This window comes from Hakea prostrata, chromosome 1 (genome assembly GCF_041222555.1).
Source record: "Hakea prostrata isolate BN-2017 chromosome 1, UWA_Hpros_2, whole genome shotgun sequence".
NCBI lineage: Eukaryota > Viridiplantae > Streptophyta > Magnoliopsida > Proteales > Proteaceae > Hakea > Hakea prostrata.
The window spans coordinates 15878071-15896684 of NC_142600.1; the positions used below are offsets into that span (position 1 = coordinate 15878071).

At 39.5% G+C, this 18614-nt stretch overlaps 2 protein-coding genes across 3 annotated transcripts; both read right to left on the reverse strand.

Annotated features, from left to right (window-relative positions):
* Window positions 1-955: 955 nt before the first annotated feature.
* On the reverse strand, window positions 956-10522 carry LCD1 (reticulata-like protein, putative (DUF3411)). Of its 2 annotated transcripts, none has more exons than XR_016175145.1 (8): window positions 9357-10521; window positions 9161-9259; window positions 8607-8827; window positions 8346-8415; window positions 8046-8125; window positions 2728-2792; window positions 1530-1961; window positions 956-1416 (listed from the first exon to the last, which is right to left on the reverse strand). XR_016175145.1 is itself a non-coding variant. In XM_089166362.1 (8 exons), the coding sequence occupies exons 2-8, from the start codon at window positions 9969-9971 to the stop codon at window positions 1768-1770; spliced, it is 1344 nt and encodes a 447-aa protein (XP_089022488.1). In that variant the 5' UTR covers window positions 9972-9993; window positions 10314-10522; the 3' UTR covers window positions 1425-1767. The 2 variants fall into 2 exon arrangements, 1 of the variants encoding a protein (XP_089022488.1); XM_089166362.1 differs by lacking the exon at window positions 956-1416 and having other exon boundaries at window positions 1425-1961; window positions 9357-9993; window positions 10314-10522.
* A 3606-nt stretch (window positions 10523-14128) lies between these two features.
* On the reverse strand, window positions 14129-17355 carry LOC149027840 (putative receptor protein kinase ZmPK1). Its single transcript, XM_089166374.1, has one exon. It carries the CDS (start codon window positions 17168-17170, stop codon window positions 14711-14713), a length of 2460 nt encoding a protein of 819 aa, XP_089022500.1. The 5' UTR covers window positions 17171-17355; the 3' UTR covers window positions 14129-14710.
* Between the last annotated feature and the right edge of the window lie 1259 nt (window positions 17356-18614).

Consider the following 18614-nt stretch of genomic DNA (forward strand, 5'->3'; position numbering starts at 1 on the left):
CCTTAAAATGAATCCATATGGACATGAGATAAGAAAATGCCATCAGATTCTGACAACATAGTTTAGTGCTCTCATGACGATGTGGTCCTTGAATTTTTTGCTCGCCTATTTTGGGCTAATTTGGCCAAAAATATTACATTATGTTTTATCCGTGATCAAGTTATCTATCGTAAATCGTAAATTAGATCAGCTGAATCCAACAATCTACTGTAAACAAGATGAACTGATGATTTAGGTTCTGACCATTCCTGCCTGTCCGTGTTAATCCATCCATTGCCTCAGGTTTGATCAAACAAATTTTTTGTGGAATTATTTTGAGGCTCTATCCAGACCACCACCATCTGGTACCTATGCATCTAACCATAACTATGGATTTTCCATTGAAATTGCTCTTATTCAATTAACTTCTCCTTCATTTTCTTCTCGTTCTTTGGCAAATTTATGACATCTCTGGTGCAAACCAGAAAACAGACTGATATGTATGACAATATAAGACACTAATCTAAAATCCGGCTAGCGCCTTGGTGGATGAGGGCCATTAGTGGGTTGCTGGTTCAATTGACTAGGTAAACAGGCCATGGGAATTTGGTTTTAAAGCCCTTGATGTCCAGAGTTAAGTTGGTATTTCACAATTGAGATGGAAGCATAATGTGAGGGGAAGCATAACTTGAACTCGAAGTCCCGAATTAAAGGCTGAACTGCTGAAGCTTGAAGCTTGAAGAAGGCTCAAGAGTGGTAGAGAGGTGAGAGGAACAAAGTCACAAACATTGGGACTTAGGGTTAATAACCTATTAGAGGTTAAACTAAAATAACAAAACTAACCTTAAATATGGTATGAAAACGGTACAAAAAACGGTATTTGGTACGGTATACAATATGTACCAACGGTATACCAACTGAAACTGAAACCGTACCATACTGAATCCCAGAAAACGGTATGGTATGGTACGGTTAAACGGTTTCGGTACCGTATTGACACCCTTACGAATGACTATAACCCTCCTCAACTCGAAACCTAGTAAAAACACCCAGTAACAAACGTTTTGCCTGCAGTTATCCTTGTCCTCCTGGACCTTCGCTGCCTCTAAATCATGCCACCTTGCTTTCTCTGCAATTTATATATATACATCTATCTCAGATGGAGATTAGCCCGTATATCCCTCCCTGATCACAATTCTTAAGGATATGTCCTCTATTCGATTTCAGATTTTTAGCGCCTCATGTCCAGTTTCTCATGCTGTGATGGCTTCTCTTTAACTACAGCCCCAGCAATACCTGCTTGTGAGGCTTTGTTGGAGCCCGATCTAATGGTAACTTACGTTTTCTTGTTGTTGCCTCTAACACATTCCCATCACGGAACTCCCCATTGCTAAACTCCAATTTGAGAAGAAAATGGCCAACGCAGACTCGGACAACCTATAGAAGCAACGGATAAAGAGAATCAAATCATAAAGAACTGCAAATACACGAATCTAGCTAGGTATTACCCTAGAAATACAGTGGCTAGTGACAAAGCCATTATGAAATACCTATGGTAATACTGATAAATAAAAACAGCCCCAAATAGTGACAGAACAATAAGTCTCATTACAAATTTGGATGGCTTTTCTCTGGTTTGATAAGATCCACCTCATGATATTAGTGGCCTCCAAGGAACTTGCACAGGCTTTTGTGCTGAGCTTGCAGATCTGCGTGCCGAAGTTTTCATCTCCATCTCCTTTTATTATGTAAATACGATAATTTAACTGGGCTATAAAAAGTATGATGTTATTGGACCCCAGTCAATCTGGCCCAATCCACGAACTGCATACCGCCATAAATATTATTAGCAAATCGCACACCGACAGTGAACGCCATTGCAACAGGAGGGAGTTTCTTTGCCAAAGGAGAGACTTCAACAAGCTGTTCCAAGCCATTTATAATCTGGTAGCGGGTATTAGAAGATACACCAAGAAAAACACCTGAATGTTTAAAGAGAAACCAATTAGCGGAGTACAACAGAGAAGAGCAGTTGAGAGTCTTTATATCACATATAGCATTAGGAGAAAACATCTTCTGTTGTGCACAGCAGTGCACATATTATACCGAATGATTGGCTGAGGATTTTTAAAATTTAAAATTAAACTTTTAATCTCAACCAATCATTTGGTACAAAAATACACTGCTGTGCACAGCAGAGAGAGGCCACAAACATGCACTTAAATGAACAGACGCTAGAATCCATTGCCAAAATACTAACTGCCAAAAGAAAAGAGTTGACAATAACAACTAATGTACAGGTTTGGGTATCTCAATGCTCAATAGGAAGATAACAATCATGATCCCTGCTCAAAAGCATTGATGTCAAGAACTATACCAGTTGGAAAGACAACAAAAAAGTTGAAAGTTAATAGGTCAAGGAGCACCGAGGAGAAGATCAGTAGGAAGTTGCAAGAAAAGACGAGAGGAAGCAGCATAACAAGTTCCACTAGTCAACCCCAAATTTGTAGGTAAAGATTTCACGGAAGAAAAATAAAAGTTCAGATCCGAAAAACAGACATAGAAAGAATGCAACCAGACCATGAATTGCAATTATCAACTGAACCTAAAGTTAATCAGAACAGATGACTTCAGAAATAGTCATTGAAACCTTACAGACACTAGGGTCCACACTAACTGACAACAAAAATTTCAGTGTAACGAGGATACCCAGACAGAATAATGAACATTGGAGTTAAAACGCATTACCCCAAAGAGCAGCACTTTTCAAGAGAGGTGGCACAGGTATATCCTCTTCTGATTTCTTTATGCTCCTGTTTGCATAAATCAAAGATACAGAAGGAATCATCTCAAGAACAAGTAAAATTTCATGAAGAGTAAGTTTCCACAGGAAGTAAAATCAAAGTTGCTCAAGCTTCCCAAAAGAAATAACAGAATGTACATACGGGTTAACAAATGCATATATGTATTAGGGGATATAGCAATCAGTACCAGTTGCAATTGCCATGATCAGTGAAATTTCAATTATATAAGAGAGGTTATTTGATCGGTAGTTATCAAATTGATACAGATACTGGTCACCTTTGGTGCTGTATTGGTGCCACCTTACCTCTAGACCCCATCGAACACGTTAGGTTGCCTAGACACCATGACAACTATGAGTAGTTCACAAGATATTGATCCAAGATGGGCCCAAACAGGGCCCACAAGAGATTGTCATGTCCAACAATCAGAAAAATTAGGTGAATACAGCCATGGCTTTTACTACGGCACAGGGAAAAGAATAAAACTTCAATGTTAATCGACAGTCAAATGCTGAAAATTATCTGAACAGACTATTCTGTATCTCATTTGTAGGGCCTAATCAACAGTGCGCTTTATCTCTAAATATGAGATCTATCCAAAAACGTTGCTTCATACCAGAATCAAATCCTGCATCCCCAATTCCAGATGCTCCCTTTCATCTACATATAACATTGGCTTGGCATCTTAGTCATATCATTTATTTCCTTTGGAATTGATACATATGAAGTATTCTGCATGGGTTACCTAACTATAATCAAAGAACTGGACCAAGTAAGCTGGCTGCAAAATATCCTGAAAATCATAGGAAACAAACAGGAATAAGAGGTCATATCTAAGCTTAACTGTATTGACCTGCGGGTGAGGAAACCATCCAACTCATCCAGGTCCCACATGCCGATACAGTCTGAAGAGGGTGAATCCAACAGTAATACCAAGGGGATTTGAAATCACCAATGTGTCATTTAATATTATATAAGTATTGAAATCTAAATGTTTGAAAATGTTGGATAATGCTGTCCAGGTCAGATGATCAACCTTCCCTAATAACATAGCAGACTTTGGCTTCTTTTACCATTCAGTGCAAGCATATGGAGGTGGAACCTGTACTTGAATTTGAACACATTTCTTTTGCAGCCCAAACACATCCTCTATGATCTCAGGAACAAGAGTTGTCGGATCTGATTCGATCCTCATAGGTGCCAAGAAGCCATGGAGGTGCCAAAGATCCAGCCATAGGTATCACAAACCATCAACTCCAATATTGGAGAAAGTTAACATCCTTTCAAAGGTAACAGATAAGCGTTCATATGATGTTTTCTGGATCTCCTATTTCTGACACAAACAGCTAATTAGTTTTTTGCACTGCCATCGACCATATTCAAGGTTCAAGACCTCAGTTTCGAGGCCTGTTTTGGCCAGCCAGAAAACGAGATCTGGCCTTAATCTTGCTGAGATGGGCGGAAAGCAGGGAACTTTTCCTGGAAATTTCGGCACCTGACTTATTCCTGAGTGTTTTTTGAGCTGATTTTTGGCATACAATGTTCTTAAAGGGTTCTAATCTAATGTACAAATGTTTAATACAACCAACGTCCCATGACAAACAATATGAAGTTAACCATAAACTGAAGAAACAAAAGAGATGATTGCCAAGATGTCCACTTCATTCCATGAGCCTTAATTCCATAATGAGTTCTGATAAAAACCCTTCTATTCACTCTGAAAATTAATACGAAAACACCAGAAAATGACAAGGATAAAGCTGGTTTCAATGGTGCCAGTCACCCCCACACCCAATGGTGCCCAAAGCCAATGGCTGCCCTAACTCACTCACATAACATTCCATGCCCTCTCCTCTCAATTCCCCCTATTTATTACCCCTCAACTAACCCTAGCACTCTCTCTCTGCCACATGGCATGATCTTGGGGTCCTATCAAGTTCCCTCAGTGGACCATCCCACAAGCCACATACTACTGCATGTGCCTCAGCCTCTCCTCTGAATGTGCAACATACACATCCCATAACATGGTGTGAGCCGAGCTGTTTTGGTAGTCCATAACTACCCATCTATAAGTCTCATCATCAACATAAGAGAGATATCCCAACCAAAGGAATGGGTCACTGAAATTGTAAGAGGATGATGGGTGCATAGGATGCAACGGGTTTCTAGAGATAAGAATCCACAAAAGATGATCCTGATCCATCCCCATACCTTGTTTGGATCTTCAAATCACCTTTCGTCCACCTTTAATCAGGAGGATGAATGGCGAAGGAAAGCAGAGGTATGCAAGAAAATTCAGATTTTTGAGTTGAAAATGGGGGAGGGAGTCAAAATAGTCAAAACAGGGGAGACGAAATCTGCAAATCTGTTGAAACATGGAATAAAAAGTATTGGGTGGGTAAGTCGAACAAGTCGAATTCAACCCAAACCAACCGAAACTCTGAGCATTATATTCTTCCACCCACATTTCTCGGATAAGTTACATATCTGGATGGAACATAATAAGAGGAAATGGACCTCTGATTCTAGGTTTCTCCATAGAATTTGGGATTCCATTTTTTAAAATTAAAGCAAGGTTCTCAATTGCTGTTCCCTCTACTCGTATTAACACCCCAAGAAATAGGCATTTTTGCTGTTTCCTGGGGTACTTCTCTGTTTCTCTGTGAGCCTTTACCTCCTCTGTTCAGCTTTCTCTTTTCTTCCCCCCCCCCCCCCTTTTTTCCTCTCCTCCCACACCTGTATTGGGGGCTGCTATCCTCTTAATTTTGGTAATGAATAATTTGTACACCTTAAAGGAAAAAAAGCCTTCTCCAGGTTGCTCAAGATTCGGCATCTATTTACTACCAGAGATGAATCCATCGTACAGGATGCAGTCCAAATTGAATCTTGTTGGAGGCACCTATGATATATCATTTCTTCCATCCATATACCACGTTGTCTCAAGACAACCTTCCAATAGTCCAAATGAGTTTGATGATGCTCACTTAACACACTTCCTTGACATGCCAGATTCTGAGCCTCCCTTCTGAGTTATCCCAACTGATAGACTGGAGATATCTGTTATTGTTGCCCTTCCCAAGAAAGCACTCATTGAGGACTCAACAGTGGAAAGCAGCTGCAAAAGGAATCCAAAAGGTCCTGACCAATAGACATATGAAACCTGCAAAACTGAGTGGGCTACTTTCACTCTGCCCCCATAAGGTAGGAGTTTGAGTTTCATAACTTTGTCCCCTTAGAATGGAATCCAGCATAGGTGCAATGATAGACCTCTGCATCGAGGGGACAAGGGGTAGGCCTAGGTATCTTATTGAAAATGTTCTCAGTGATTCATTGAAATCCTATGAAACGGCTTTGGGTAACCTTGCCAAGAACATTTGGTTTTGTTGGGGGGGGGGGGGGGGGGGGGGGGGGGGGCTATCACTTGTTCACCAAGAGCCCAAACAGAGTGGTGAATGAGTCCACAGCTGCCAAACCCCCAGAGAAACAAGTAACATCAGCACCACTAGAGATGATTACATCATCTCTGAATGCAAGATGCAACGACTTCGTGGACATGCACTTGGGGAAGGTTTTGGAAAGTAAGAATCAAGGCGAAACCAACAAGGTGACTAAGGCATCCAAGGCAACCACCTAGGCAACTCCAACGCAACTATTATAAACAAGATGAACACAAAAAATGTCATGAGGCACCCTTGATGGATTAACTTTGATCAAATCTGAGAAGGGTGCTGTGGAGACTGGAGGTGCACTTATAATCCAAGTACCAAGGACTGGGGAATGCCCTTAAGCCGTTGGCAACCTCTACAAACTCCCAACTCATCCAGACGAATCATAGGCCTTACGAATGTCAATTGTGTACTGCAGGTGAAGGGTGGGAGTAGTTGCTGCTGAGGAATCAGTGTCTTCCTTGGTAGATTCCAATGAAGGCCAAGGTGTACTTCTCAGTGGAAAATAAGATGAGGGAAAACTTTCTGTATCATCCCTCTATCTTTCTATCACTCAAGTACAGAAGTCAAACCAAGGGCAGAATTTTCACCTTACAACACCTTCTGTTTTCGCTTAATTTTGTGGTTTGTCCCCTAGTTCAGCGGTCCCGTTTGGACTAGCCTCTAGCTGGATTTTTCTAGTTTAAGATTAAGCTACATGAGAAACATTTGATTGGAATGTGGAGACCAATCACAATATAGTTCTCCATAACCTGGCCAACAAACTACAGGGAGCAAAGTTAGCACTAAAAATATTATACTTACACAATAGATCCCTGCTAACCTCAAAGAGCAGAGTGGAATTGCATGAATTGAATTCGAATCACACTAATAAGAATTCTCTCTCAGATGGTAAAAAGCAAAGGAGTGATGGGTTCGAAAATGCCGAGAATTTTTTTCAAAATAAAGGAAAACCTTCCACAACCCACTAATTACAGCTAAGAATTGACTGCAACTTCCATCTGTAATTATGTTTCTCAGCATTCTCTTCTCAACTTCTTCTTTCTTCCATTGATCCTTGTGTAGGGCTGGTTCTTCTTTTATGTCGCCACATTCCATCTTTCTTCTCAACTCAAGAAAGTTGCCCAAGTCAAAGACTGGTTTCTAACATCTTAACAGATGGAACAATCTAAATATACCACGATTTCAAGATGAAATCAAACAATGATAAAACAACATTACATTCACAATTTGCCTCTTATATAGTACATTTTCTTGTAAAAAAATAGAAAATTATTTGGGTAACTTGTATTAATTATTATTCTGGCAAATAGATCCTATTGTAGGTTATTGTAATTGTGCACTATATACCCTCCTCATCCACTTTAATGCCCCCACAGAAAACTTGGCTTCACCCCGTCGGTATATCAGAAACAGTACAAATGGCAAATTGAAGAAAGAAGAGAAAGGATGGGTCACTAGGAGACTAAAGCCCTACTTGATTTCTTTCACATATACTTTTGCAAGTTACCAAGGAGGTGCACAGTTACAAATATGCTTCTGACCATTAACAATCATAATGGAATACCATTAATTCAAATAATACTCTGGTAGTAGTATACTGCAATTCTTAAACCCCCTAAAAACATACATATATTAAAGAAATCCAAAAGTTAATGCTCATCTAACTAGTATTGGCATACTTGAAGTTACAATAACAAAAGATAAACCCTTACACCAATTGTATGCCACACTAACATAAATTCAGACACATATACAAACAAATTAATAATACACCCAAAAAGTATATATATCATATGACAGGAAGAAATAATACCGCTTGGCAGTCATAATCAAATTTGCAATTCCTTGTCCAATAAGACCACAACCAAACCCAACTGATCCATACAGCACACCCTGAATTCAGAATATGCAAATCAACCTTAGCTGATGTGAAAGAAATATTAAACATGTACTGTGTAACAATTTGTGAAAATGAAAAGGTTTGGAGGCCGAAAGAGAAAGAAGCCAAAGAGAAATTCAATTTGCTCTTTGAGAACTAATATAGAGGTTAAGCTTTTTATTTGATGTTAGATTTCCACAGATATGGTAGTCAAATAAATCTGTCTAATATTACCTTATAAAAGTACGTTGCAATCCTTTGCTGCACTGTAAATCTACATCCTGGCCTTTCAGCTTCAAAGACACTACAAAAATAAAATTATGAGACGGGTTTAACCAATGACTATTATTTAAAGCAGTAAGCTAGAAGAGCAAAGAGAGCACAACTGTTTGGTACATGTCACTTTCAATAAACTATGAGCATTATAAAGCTAAGAACTTACCCTGAAAATTTTAAATTCAACATAATGAGTTTCTCTTTCCATGGAATACTAACCTACTAGGGAGGGATGCATTAGCAGCTTGCAAGCATCCAAGTAAACCTTTTGACGCAGTTGGTTGCCCAAAACGAGCATAGGGTGCTAGCATGGCAACTAAAGCAATGTTCACAACCGTGCCAACTAATAGATCTGCCACATACAACTCAAACTCTGACCAGAAATCCTTGCCTCGTTTTTGAACTTCCGCAAATGTTGCACAACAAGAGTCAATGACTATCTGCATCAAAAAATATCAATAGCAACAGCTAAAGATCTAAATATGTTGCAACTCCTGGCACAATAAACAATGGAGGTGCCTTAACTCCTACGTATAGACTAAATTCCTCATGAGTAGAATTGTTCGTGGTTGTTAACCAGCTTCTCCGTTGAAGAGATTCAAGTCCCTCAACTTTTTCAAAAGATTATACCCGATAATTGGTTCAGATTGATTACATGCGCGACCCAAAAGTGATCCATGCAACCACAAACCTCTGTTGATACCAGAGATTACCGTTCTTAAAAAATAATAAACTCCAAGTAACAGCTAAGCCACAAATAAACCCCAACAAACCTCTGTTCCAACTTTGAAAAGGAAAGATGGATCAGCAAGCATTCGGTTGCGAAGCAACGAGCAGGATCTTACGGCGAACCCTACCGGCCCAGCTGACCCCTGCAGTCAATTGAATAAACATAAATAAACACAGAGTAACGAATGTGAACACATGCAACAGTCCGTTGTACTAAAACAATTTGACTAGTATCTACACCTGTAAATTGAAGTATCTGTCAAGAAGAAATTTGCGGATCCCAACTGTCTTAGCGGCTTCTAGCATGTCTGATGGAAGACTAACCCCACGAGCTTCAGCCTCTTTCATCACATCCGCAAACTTCATGATTGGCCCAAACTCCTTTTCTTCATGGTCATCTCCGTGGCCGGAGCCGCCACCAGCATCACCACCACCTCCTCCAGCTCCACCTCCACCTCCCGAGGGAGTTTTGCCGTTGCCATTGTTACTATCTAAAGAGTACTTCTCCTCACCACCATTGTCAGTATCGAGAGTAAAGCTAGTCTTAGAAACCCTAGAGTCCTCCCCTACAGACGCATTCACTTCCTGCTGAAAAACCGTAGCACCTGGATCACCGGATTCCGGCACACTCTGCATCTCCGACATGCAGCTTATTGCGAACCTATTTCGTTCCCTCTGTGAAAAACATATATTGCTCTTGCCTTTAGAAATCAACAAAACCAGCGGTTTCATGCCATTTCGACTTCTCAGTAATCCAACCTCAGCCAAGTTCTCGTTACAATGTTCCATAGAACCAAACTCATTCGAAAAGTTGGCAAAAAACGACGATCCACAGTTTGAGTAACGAATCGCCATGTGCGACCCCAACCTTTTTGACCTTCAGATTAACAATACTATGAGATAAAACAGCAGGACAAGAAAAATAGCAACAAACACAGAGCTGTTTTACAAGAGTAAAAACCAGCTAAATTTGTCAATCAAAGTAACTGAGTTCCTGCAACAACAGAACAGAGCTGCAAGATCATTGATTTCATTATAAAATGTCTCCTGCAATTTCCGCAGAAATCTCCACGACGGAGCTAAACAGGAAGATTTGGATAAAGCACATATTATCTTGATCAATTCACACGATAACTTTCAATTCCAGATCTCTCACTATTAGAGAAGATGAAATGGAATGTAGTTGAAATGACGCACAAGGTACGAATGGAAGCGAGCGAGTGATGGTGATCGTGCGAGCAAAGAAGGTATGGAGCTGCTGCGGCAGTGACTGAAACAAATAGAGGTAGGGAATAGAGAGTGTGGGGGAATAGAGAGTGTGGGGGAATAGATTCTTAACTTTTCCGGGTCTCCTCTCTCTATCGTGGAAGCAAAAGCTACTATATATGTAATGAGCCGTCGCAATGGAAATGATGCCAAAGCGTTGTGGGGCTCGTGGATTTTACTCGCGTTTGGATTTTTGTTGTTGCTGTCGGATTCGCGTGACTAAAATGGATGTAGCCCTAATTCAGGGTCATGGGGCTACGTTTTGGAATGTTTCCGATTTTCTGTCCAGACTCCGGATCATCACCCGTCGGACGGTTTTACCACAACAAAATCGGTGGACTCCACAGCTGAAAAATATTAAAAAAAAATTCTCATCACCCACCCCTAAGCCCACCTGTATTTTGGTGTGGAAAAGCCGTCGGGTTGTGATCCCGACGGGGTCGCAAATCCGGACTCGTTTATACTAGTTTTTGCGAGAAACGTTTTCCTATTTGAGAATTTTTTTCTTTTTGGAGAATTTTTAATCACACCAGAATTATCCCTTAAAATTAATTCAATTTCTTTAGTTAGGCAATTTATCATATCGACTGTACTCTAAAGGAAGGAAGTGATACTGGTGGACTGAGATTTATTGTTCGAACGACTGTTAGTAGTATTCTAGAAGCAGTGTTTGCTCCCTGGCTCTTCAATTCTGTTCTTCTTGGAGAGGCACTTGTTATTAGGGGAGCACTCTCTTGGGCTAAGGAATGTTATGGTACATTTGGACTCACTTGGGCTCGTGGAGATTCTAAATGGCCTAGCCCAATCTTAGATCCTTGAAGTGGAGGCTGTTTTTTGTGATATTGTCGTTTTAACTGTTGATTTTATTCTTTACAGATTCTGCTTCATGCCTAGAGAGGGGAATGATTTTGCCCACTCTTTAGCTAAGAAGGTGCTGTCCATTTCCAGCATAACTAGCTGGCCTGTTTTAGTTCCGTGGATCATTCATTGACTTAGTTGCTCAGTTTTTGCTATATCTTGCTGGTTCTCTTGAATAAATTCAATTTACCTATAAAAAAAAAATCATAAATACTCTTTATAGGGGGAAAAAATACCAATGACAATCTTTGTGGAAACTACAGTTAAGTATTGACATAAGTAAATTAAACTTTTCAAAATGGCAAGATTATGCTTAAGTTTTACTTATTAAAAAAAAAACTATACTTAAAAGACATGATTTCTATTTTCCTACAAATTTTTTTGTGTTCTTCTCTGCCATCTTCTTCCTGTTCGATGTGGGGGGTAATATTAAAACTAACCGTGCTAGTAATAGAAAGTTTAATTGAAAATTGGATAACTGAAATGAAAAATAATATATTGACCCCCTGAATTTACAGTCAATTCTATCTAATATCCCTCAAAAAAATAATTAAAAATGCCCTTATGCTATTAAGAATTGGGTTACATGATGTGTCACCACTAAATAAAAATTTTAAAAGCCAATTTTACTCTTGTTTAAGGTGGGAAAAGCACTCAATGTGAAGTTCTGTATTATATTTAAATTATATGTAAGAACCATGCTTCCCAAGACGTAGTTAAGATGCATGTAAGTTGGCTTGAGCAGACCTCAATTTAGGAAAATTAAAAAAAAATAAGAAGGTAACATTAATTTTAGGAAGTAACTCAAGGAATGGCACTAAAAGTTTCCCTTTCTATCATTTTATATGAAGAGTAGAAGATTGATTTCCTTTATCTTTTTCTTTTTTTCAAGAAAATATAAAATTTATTACAAATAAAATCCTGTTTCAGAGTTGTTCTTTAAAACAAAATAAAAGAAAACTGAACAAGTCAGCGTTTATTACCAAAAAAAAAAAAAAACAAGTCAGCGTTTCGTAACACCAAAAACATGTTTTCGGAATAATTATATCAAATTTCTAGCGCAAATCACTGAAACGCTATTCCCATAATCTCGTTAAAATTAATTCAATTAAAACTTTTTATCATTTCCACTAATACTAATGTATGGCTCTTAAGGCAATAAAGTTTTGACAAAAAAAATAAAGAAAAGAAAAAAAGGCAATAAGGTCACTTTTTTTTTCTCTTAATTAAATGGATGATCCATATGTTGGTCCAATTTGTTCTCAATTTGATAGATGACAAGCTGAGCAATGATCATTTTCTTATCGTTATACTGTATACAGATTATTATAACTAGGAATCTGAAAACACCATAATAACTACTAGGCCTGTTTAAAAGGGAGAGACGGTAGACATTGTATGATGCTCATGTTGGCCTTAACCAAATAAACTATAAACTATTGAACTGAAATGGTCTTGATGGACTTGAATCATTACTCCTTTGAAACATAATTTAAACAAAACTGTTCCAAAAATTATACCAATTTGAACTAAAGACCCATCAAAGTGGAGTTTAAAGTTCAGAAGTGACCATGAGACCTAGGTAGATTACTTGATAGACAGACCGGTTGCTACAAGGTTGATCACCTTGTTGAAAGATCTTCATTATTTTCTGTTGTGGATTCCAGTATGTCAAGAGGTCTAATGCTGTTGCTGCAACAGAATTATTTGTGATTAAGACTCTTGCTCTATTGTTTTGAATAAATATCCCTCAGGTATAAAACTCCAGATTTCTTGGAATTGCCATCTCTGGATCTGCTAGCCTGCTAGGTGTGATAACCTTATGATAAAACCAATGGCTTTGATAGCAGTGAGTTCACAACTGACTCTGTCAATTAGCCCATCTCCAGCTCAAGGCATACACAAAGAGAAGACTTATGCTCCTAAGTTGTGAAATTCTCAATCTCCCAAAATGGCAACATAGATTGATAGATGTAACCAGACAATTAGACATGGAGCATAAGCAAACACTAAAAGAAAATTGAACTTTGAACCAGAGAAGATAAAAAAGGAAAATTGAACAGTTTCTCCCACTCAACAAACCAACTCCAGAACTTGTTTGCAGAGCAATCTATGGCTCAAACAATGATTCTTGCCTTCCAAGCATCCTACAACTTCTTCTCCCCAACCTTCTTCCTCCCTCCTCTGCATCTTTATAATGAAGAAACAATCACTGAAACCTTCATATCTACTGACTCATCCTTCAACATACGGGATTTCACCTATAGGAACAAAGCCCATCATCTGCAAGTGCTACAGGACAGTGTGTTTGGAGAATGGCAACTGCTGGTGGTGGCAGTGGCATGTTCTGGTGGGGTTTTGAGTTGCAAGTGAAAAGAAGAAAGAAGAAGAAGGCAATTTGGTCAAGAACATCTGTCATTTTACTTATCAAGAGTAGAATGGTCATACAAGTGCTCAAAACCTGTCACCTTTAGTAATATCCTAAGTTAACGACATGCAAGTTATCAGTAACACTCGGGCTTCTGAAAGTTCACAAAAAGCAGGTACTAATCCTGCCACTTAATAAACCTCATGGATTCCAAGTGAAAATTTCCATATTACAAGTTTCAATTGCATAACATGCCAAGTCCATCTTATGACACTTTCCATTCCAAATAATTCAGACTCAGCATCAGATAGGAGTCCAAATCTGCTACCTTGAAGAGAGCCTACCCCCGGATCTGGACATACATAGAGTATCATATGTATGAAAGATACAGCACAGTTTTGGAAAGGTAAATGTCAATGAGAATAAAGGGATTCAAAGATAACTAAGGGAACTACTGATCACTAGAAGTTATGACTTTAATGATCACTAGGAGTTATGACATTAATTTAAAGAAAAAACAGAAATAAGAATAAGAAGATGGGGAGATTCAGGACAGTCTAGGTAAGGAAAATTATGTTTAACGGACCAATGAAAATTTACTTGTTGAGTCTAGATTCAGGAATGTCTCTCCCAAATCTGTCTGTCTAGTTTGTATAGTAATATCTCACTGCAGAAGGAAATAGGTCAGATCTTCATTTCCTTTCACATTGCTCCAGTTTGATATATTTTGATATATCATTCTTTTTAGGACCCACTTTCAAGAATTCTGTTGACCAGAAACTGTTTGTTTGTGATGTTTTAAAATTGGAACATGCTTCTTTCATCCAGGCTCACTTATTAGCTCTCTAAAGCAGGGGAGGGGAGAGCACTCTATCTGAGATTATTCAAAGACTGCTTTTCCATTAAAAGAATGCTGCCAAACATACACACCTTTTTGAATACACATGAAATGATACTATTCCCTACACAAGAAATTGTTCGAATGTCACACTAACAAAGAAAGAAAGTAATATTCGACACTTTGAAAAGTGTCAACAAATAAATCCCCAAAAGAATATCGTAAGTTACATGCATATGGTTCAAATATACATACAGGTTTTTATCACAGGATGTTTGCTGTATGCACTTGTGCTTCATCCTCACATTTTAGTAAAGCATGAACTACTGCATCCATGGTGGGTCTCTTGCTTCTGTCCTCCTCTACACATGAAACCCCAATCTTGACCATCACAGTTGCCTGATTTCTATTGAAATTTCCCTGCAATTGTGGATCCACTTCATTCTCCACACATAAGTCTTCTCCATTTCCAATTCTCCTTTTCATTTCCCTGTAAAACCTTGTGAGCCCTGTCATTTCAGCATCCTCATCCCCCAAAGCCCAACTGGAGAGCCGAATGCCCTTGACAATCTCTAAAAGCACGACTCCGTAGCTGTAAACATCAACCTTTGCAGTGATAGGAAGGTTCAACGCCCACTCTGGAGCCATGTACCCCTTTGTTCCACGGATCTTAGAGAACTCAGAACCAGTTCCACCTCTTTGAGTCAGTTTTGCAAGTCCAAAATCTGCAATCTTTGGTTCAAAATCAGCATCCAATAGGATGTTTTCAGGCTTCACATCACAGTGAATAACCCACTCAAGACACTCATGGTGAAGGTATGCCAAACCCTTGGCTGCCCCTACAGCAATTCTGAACCTCTTCTTCCAATCTAGTAAAGTGGATGTACTAGTGCTGTGGCTGTCGCTCCTAGAGACATTGGAGAACAAGTGCTTATCCAACGAACCATTCTCTGCATACTCAAAGACCAAAAGCCGCTGGACCTTACCAGAGCAGAACCCCCATATTCTCACCAGGTTCATATGGTTGATTCTCCCAAGCGTGGTCACTTCAGACCAAAACTCTTCCTCTCCTTGGATTATATCTCCCAATTTCTTCACTGCCACCACTCTATCATCCCGCAAAACTCCTTTGTAAACAATCCCTGAGCCTCCCCTCGCCAATTCATCTTTGAACTTATTGGTTGCCTTGCTCAGCTCTTCATAACTAAACTTCCTGAACTGACTGGATATTGCTTGGTATCCATCCTCCACTGATGTAGGCACACGTCTCCTAAAAAGAAACCACCAACCCAAGGAAACAAAAATAACTTCAAGAGCACCAATGGCTGTGGCAAATGAGTATAGATAAACCCAGCTTGTCGTTCCACTCCCTGTGTAAAACATTACAGAATAACCTGAAGGAGTTTCTAGTGTAATGGATCCACAAGAGGCATCAGATCCTCTAAGGGCAGAGTCTTCTGATGTATCCAAACTTGCGGGAACCTTCAAATAAGCACTGCATACAACGTCTGGAGACTTGTACCCATTGAAGAGTGCACCCTTTGCAAAACATTGTCCATCCCCTGTTAGGCGGTATGTGAAGGCCTGACAATCACTACTATTCAAACAAAGCTCCTTGCAAGTTGCAAATGATACAGGTAGTTGGTAAGCAAGGTCAAATCCATAGAAATCTGTTTGTGGTATTTGCACGAATTTTGCTTGAGTTTGGTTGTAGCTCTGGTTGAACTTAGGCTTGCAACCTTTATTCCAGTCAAGTGGGTCAGTCACCTCATACCCTGGGGGGCATGAACACTGGGCTTTCGGTGTATAGATACAGATCCCATTTCTGCCACACAGTCCATGCACAGTGCACTGGTGATAGATAGCTTCCCAAGATACAACCCAAGACATGGTTAACTTGTTCAAGCTATAGAGTCTCAGATTACCATCATAATCCATCACAAGTCTCCTCTTAATCCCACTCCCCATATCAGAAGCAGAAAACCTAAATAAATCAGTGGATGTAAAATTACCCATATCGTCAAGAATGGCTATTCTGCTACTGTTATAGTTTGTTCTTCCTTGTTGATATATGTTAATCCCAGGAGTGGGCCAATATACACTAGTGATCTCAGGTCCATCATATATTAAAATCAAAACATTATCACTGTCAAAAAAGAAGCTATAATATCCCGAAGAATACATACCTTCTCCAATCGCAGAAATCAGCTTCTTATTCTTTGTGAACAGTTGCGAAGGGAGAAGTGTATCAGTGGGATAATCGAAGCTTTGCCATAAGATATTGCCTTGTGGGTCTGTCATGATAAGGTTTCCAGAATTCAGCAGTTGAGCCTTTTCCACATTACTTCCGGTGGTATTGGTGGTGGACCAAACAATTGTGCCATCGAAATCGGTTAAGACCATCGTTCCATCCTTCTGCAATGAAATTCTCGAGCCACGGCCATTAACGGGTCTGTCTCGATTAGCCGTCCATACAACAGTTCTGTTAATTGTATCGGTGAACCAAATTGAGAAAGAGAATGCGTTTATGCCAACTGGGTAGAACCCACAAGTGAAGGACTTGTCTGGAGAGACAAGGACAGTGGAATTAGCTTCTTCCACTGATAGATAAGAGTCTCTGGACAAAGAATTCTGGGGTGTTGAAGTCGCAGAAGAACAAAGAATGGACAGGAGGAGGACCAGAAAAGGAAAAGATCGGAATGAAGAGTAAGAGCGGTTTCTCATGGCTACAGAGATTTAAGAGTTCTGAACTGTTTTTTCTTTCTCAAATCAGCAGCTTAAGATGAAGATGGGCAAAACGGGTTTAGATTTCTACATAATCTCTTTCTCGACCCTGACAATTTTGTAGACAAGAAACCTGTTCATAAGGCGCTTTGTTCTCAATAAAAAAATGGCGCTCTCCATGTGTCTTTTCGCTTGATCCAGCCTTTGAAGTTTAAAGGATAAGAACCAATATAGTAATATTAACTCGACAGTGTCAATGCATGACTTCTTGGTTACAACTTACAAGCATTATCATGCTTGTTTTGTCCCCACAAAAAAAAAGCATTGCCGTGCACTCGTCCTTGTCAAAGACCCTGCTCTCATTTGATGTGCATGATCGTAATGCTAAACATTTCAGACTGTCGGATCGAAATTTTGATCAAAATTTTCTTTATTTTTAAATTTCAATCAAAATTTTGAACGCAAGGTCCAAGGTCAATGCACATAACTGAAACAATTTCAGTCAATATAGCCGCCTAAGATATTTATAGGTGATGACTTGAAGAAAGTGGCCACGGTGTGACCATGTCTCTGTAGCTTTTCTTAAAGATTTTAGATCGGTCAAGAACTCAGGTTTTTAAATTGGAAAAAATGTCGCAGGTGACCGTGGAGAAGTTATTAGACGTTAATAAAAACCAACCATTAGCTCGAGCCCAGAAGAAGTGGGCCGACTTGCTTGGAAAGCTGCAGATGAATTTCTTCTAGCCAGAAAATTAAAAGGAACCGGAGCCCAACCGGCCAAATCAATAGCCCACAACAGATTTGGAGCCCACCACCTAGATTTGCCCATTAAATCAATGTGGATGCAGCCTTTGGTATCGAAACGAGCTTGCCAATGCAGGGTTGCTCAATTGGTAAGACCAATACTTCTTAGTGAAAAGATACGAGTTCGACTCTTGTTGATGCCTTATGAGAAGAAGAAGAAGACAAGCCTGGCGAGATTGGGGGTTGTTGTTAGGAATTCAAGGGGGAACGAATACTAGCCGTCTCTGAGCCCAGTACAGCCCATCCAGCATTCAATTCAAGGGGGAAGCTATGCTAGCTGTCTCTAAGCCCAGTACAGACCATTTAGCATTGATGGCCGATGCTTAGGTTCTCTGAACAACTCTACTAGACACGCTTAGGGGAAGGTTGGAGAAGTTTTTTTTCGAGTTGGACTACTTGGAGCTTGTGAACTTCCTCAAGCCTCAGAGCCTTCTATTTTCTTTTTCTCTCGCCCAGAGCCTTCTATTGATATTGAGTTCCTAATTATAGATTTTAGTAACTTTATTTTTATTTTTTATTTTGGGTAATCCACTATATTTGTGATTTATGTAATAGGTTTGGAGAGGGTCATGTTTCTTATGTTCTTAGGCATGTCAACTATGTAGCTACCGCTTGCTCTTCCCCTCACAGAATGCAGTTT

Coding starts and splice junctions, on each gene's coding strand:
- LCD1 (XM_089166362.1), bottom strand. CDS start 9,971: ATGGCGATTCGTTACTCAAACTGTGGATCGTCGTTTTTTGCCAACTTT. Junction 9,260..9,356: donor ACAGATACTTCAATTTACAG/GTGTAGATACTA, acceptor AATTGACTGCAG/GGGTCAGCTGGGCCGGTAGG. Junction 8,828..9,160: donor TTTTCAAAGTTGGAACAGAG/GTTTGTTGGGGT, acceptor TTTTTGATGCAG/ATAGTCATTGACTCTTGTTG.
- LOC149027840 (XM_089166374.1), bottom strand. CDS start 17,170: ATGAGAAACCGCTCTTACTCTTCATTCCGATCTTTTCCTTTTCTGGTC.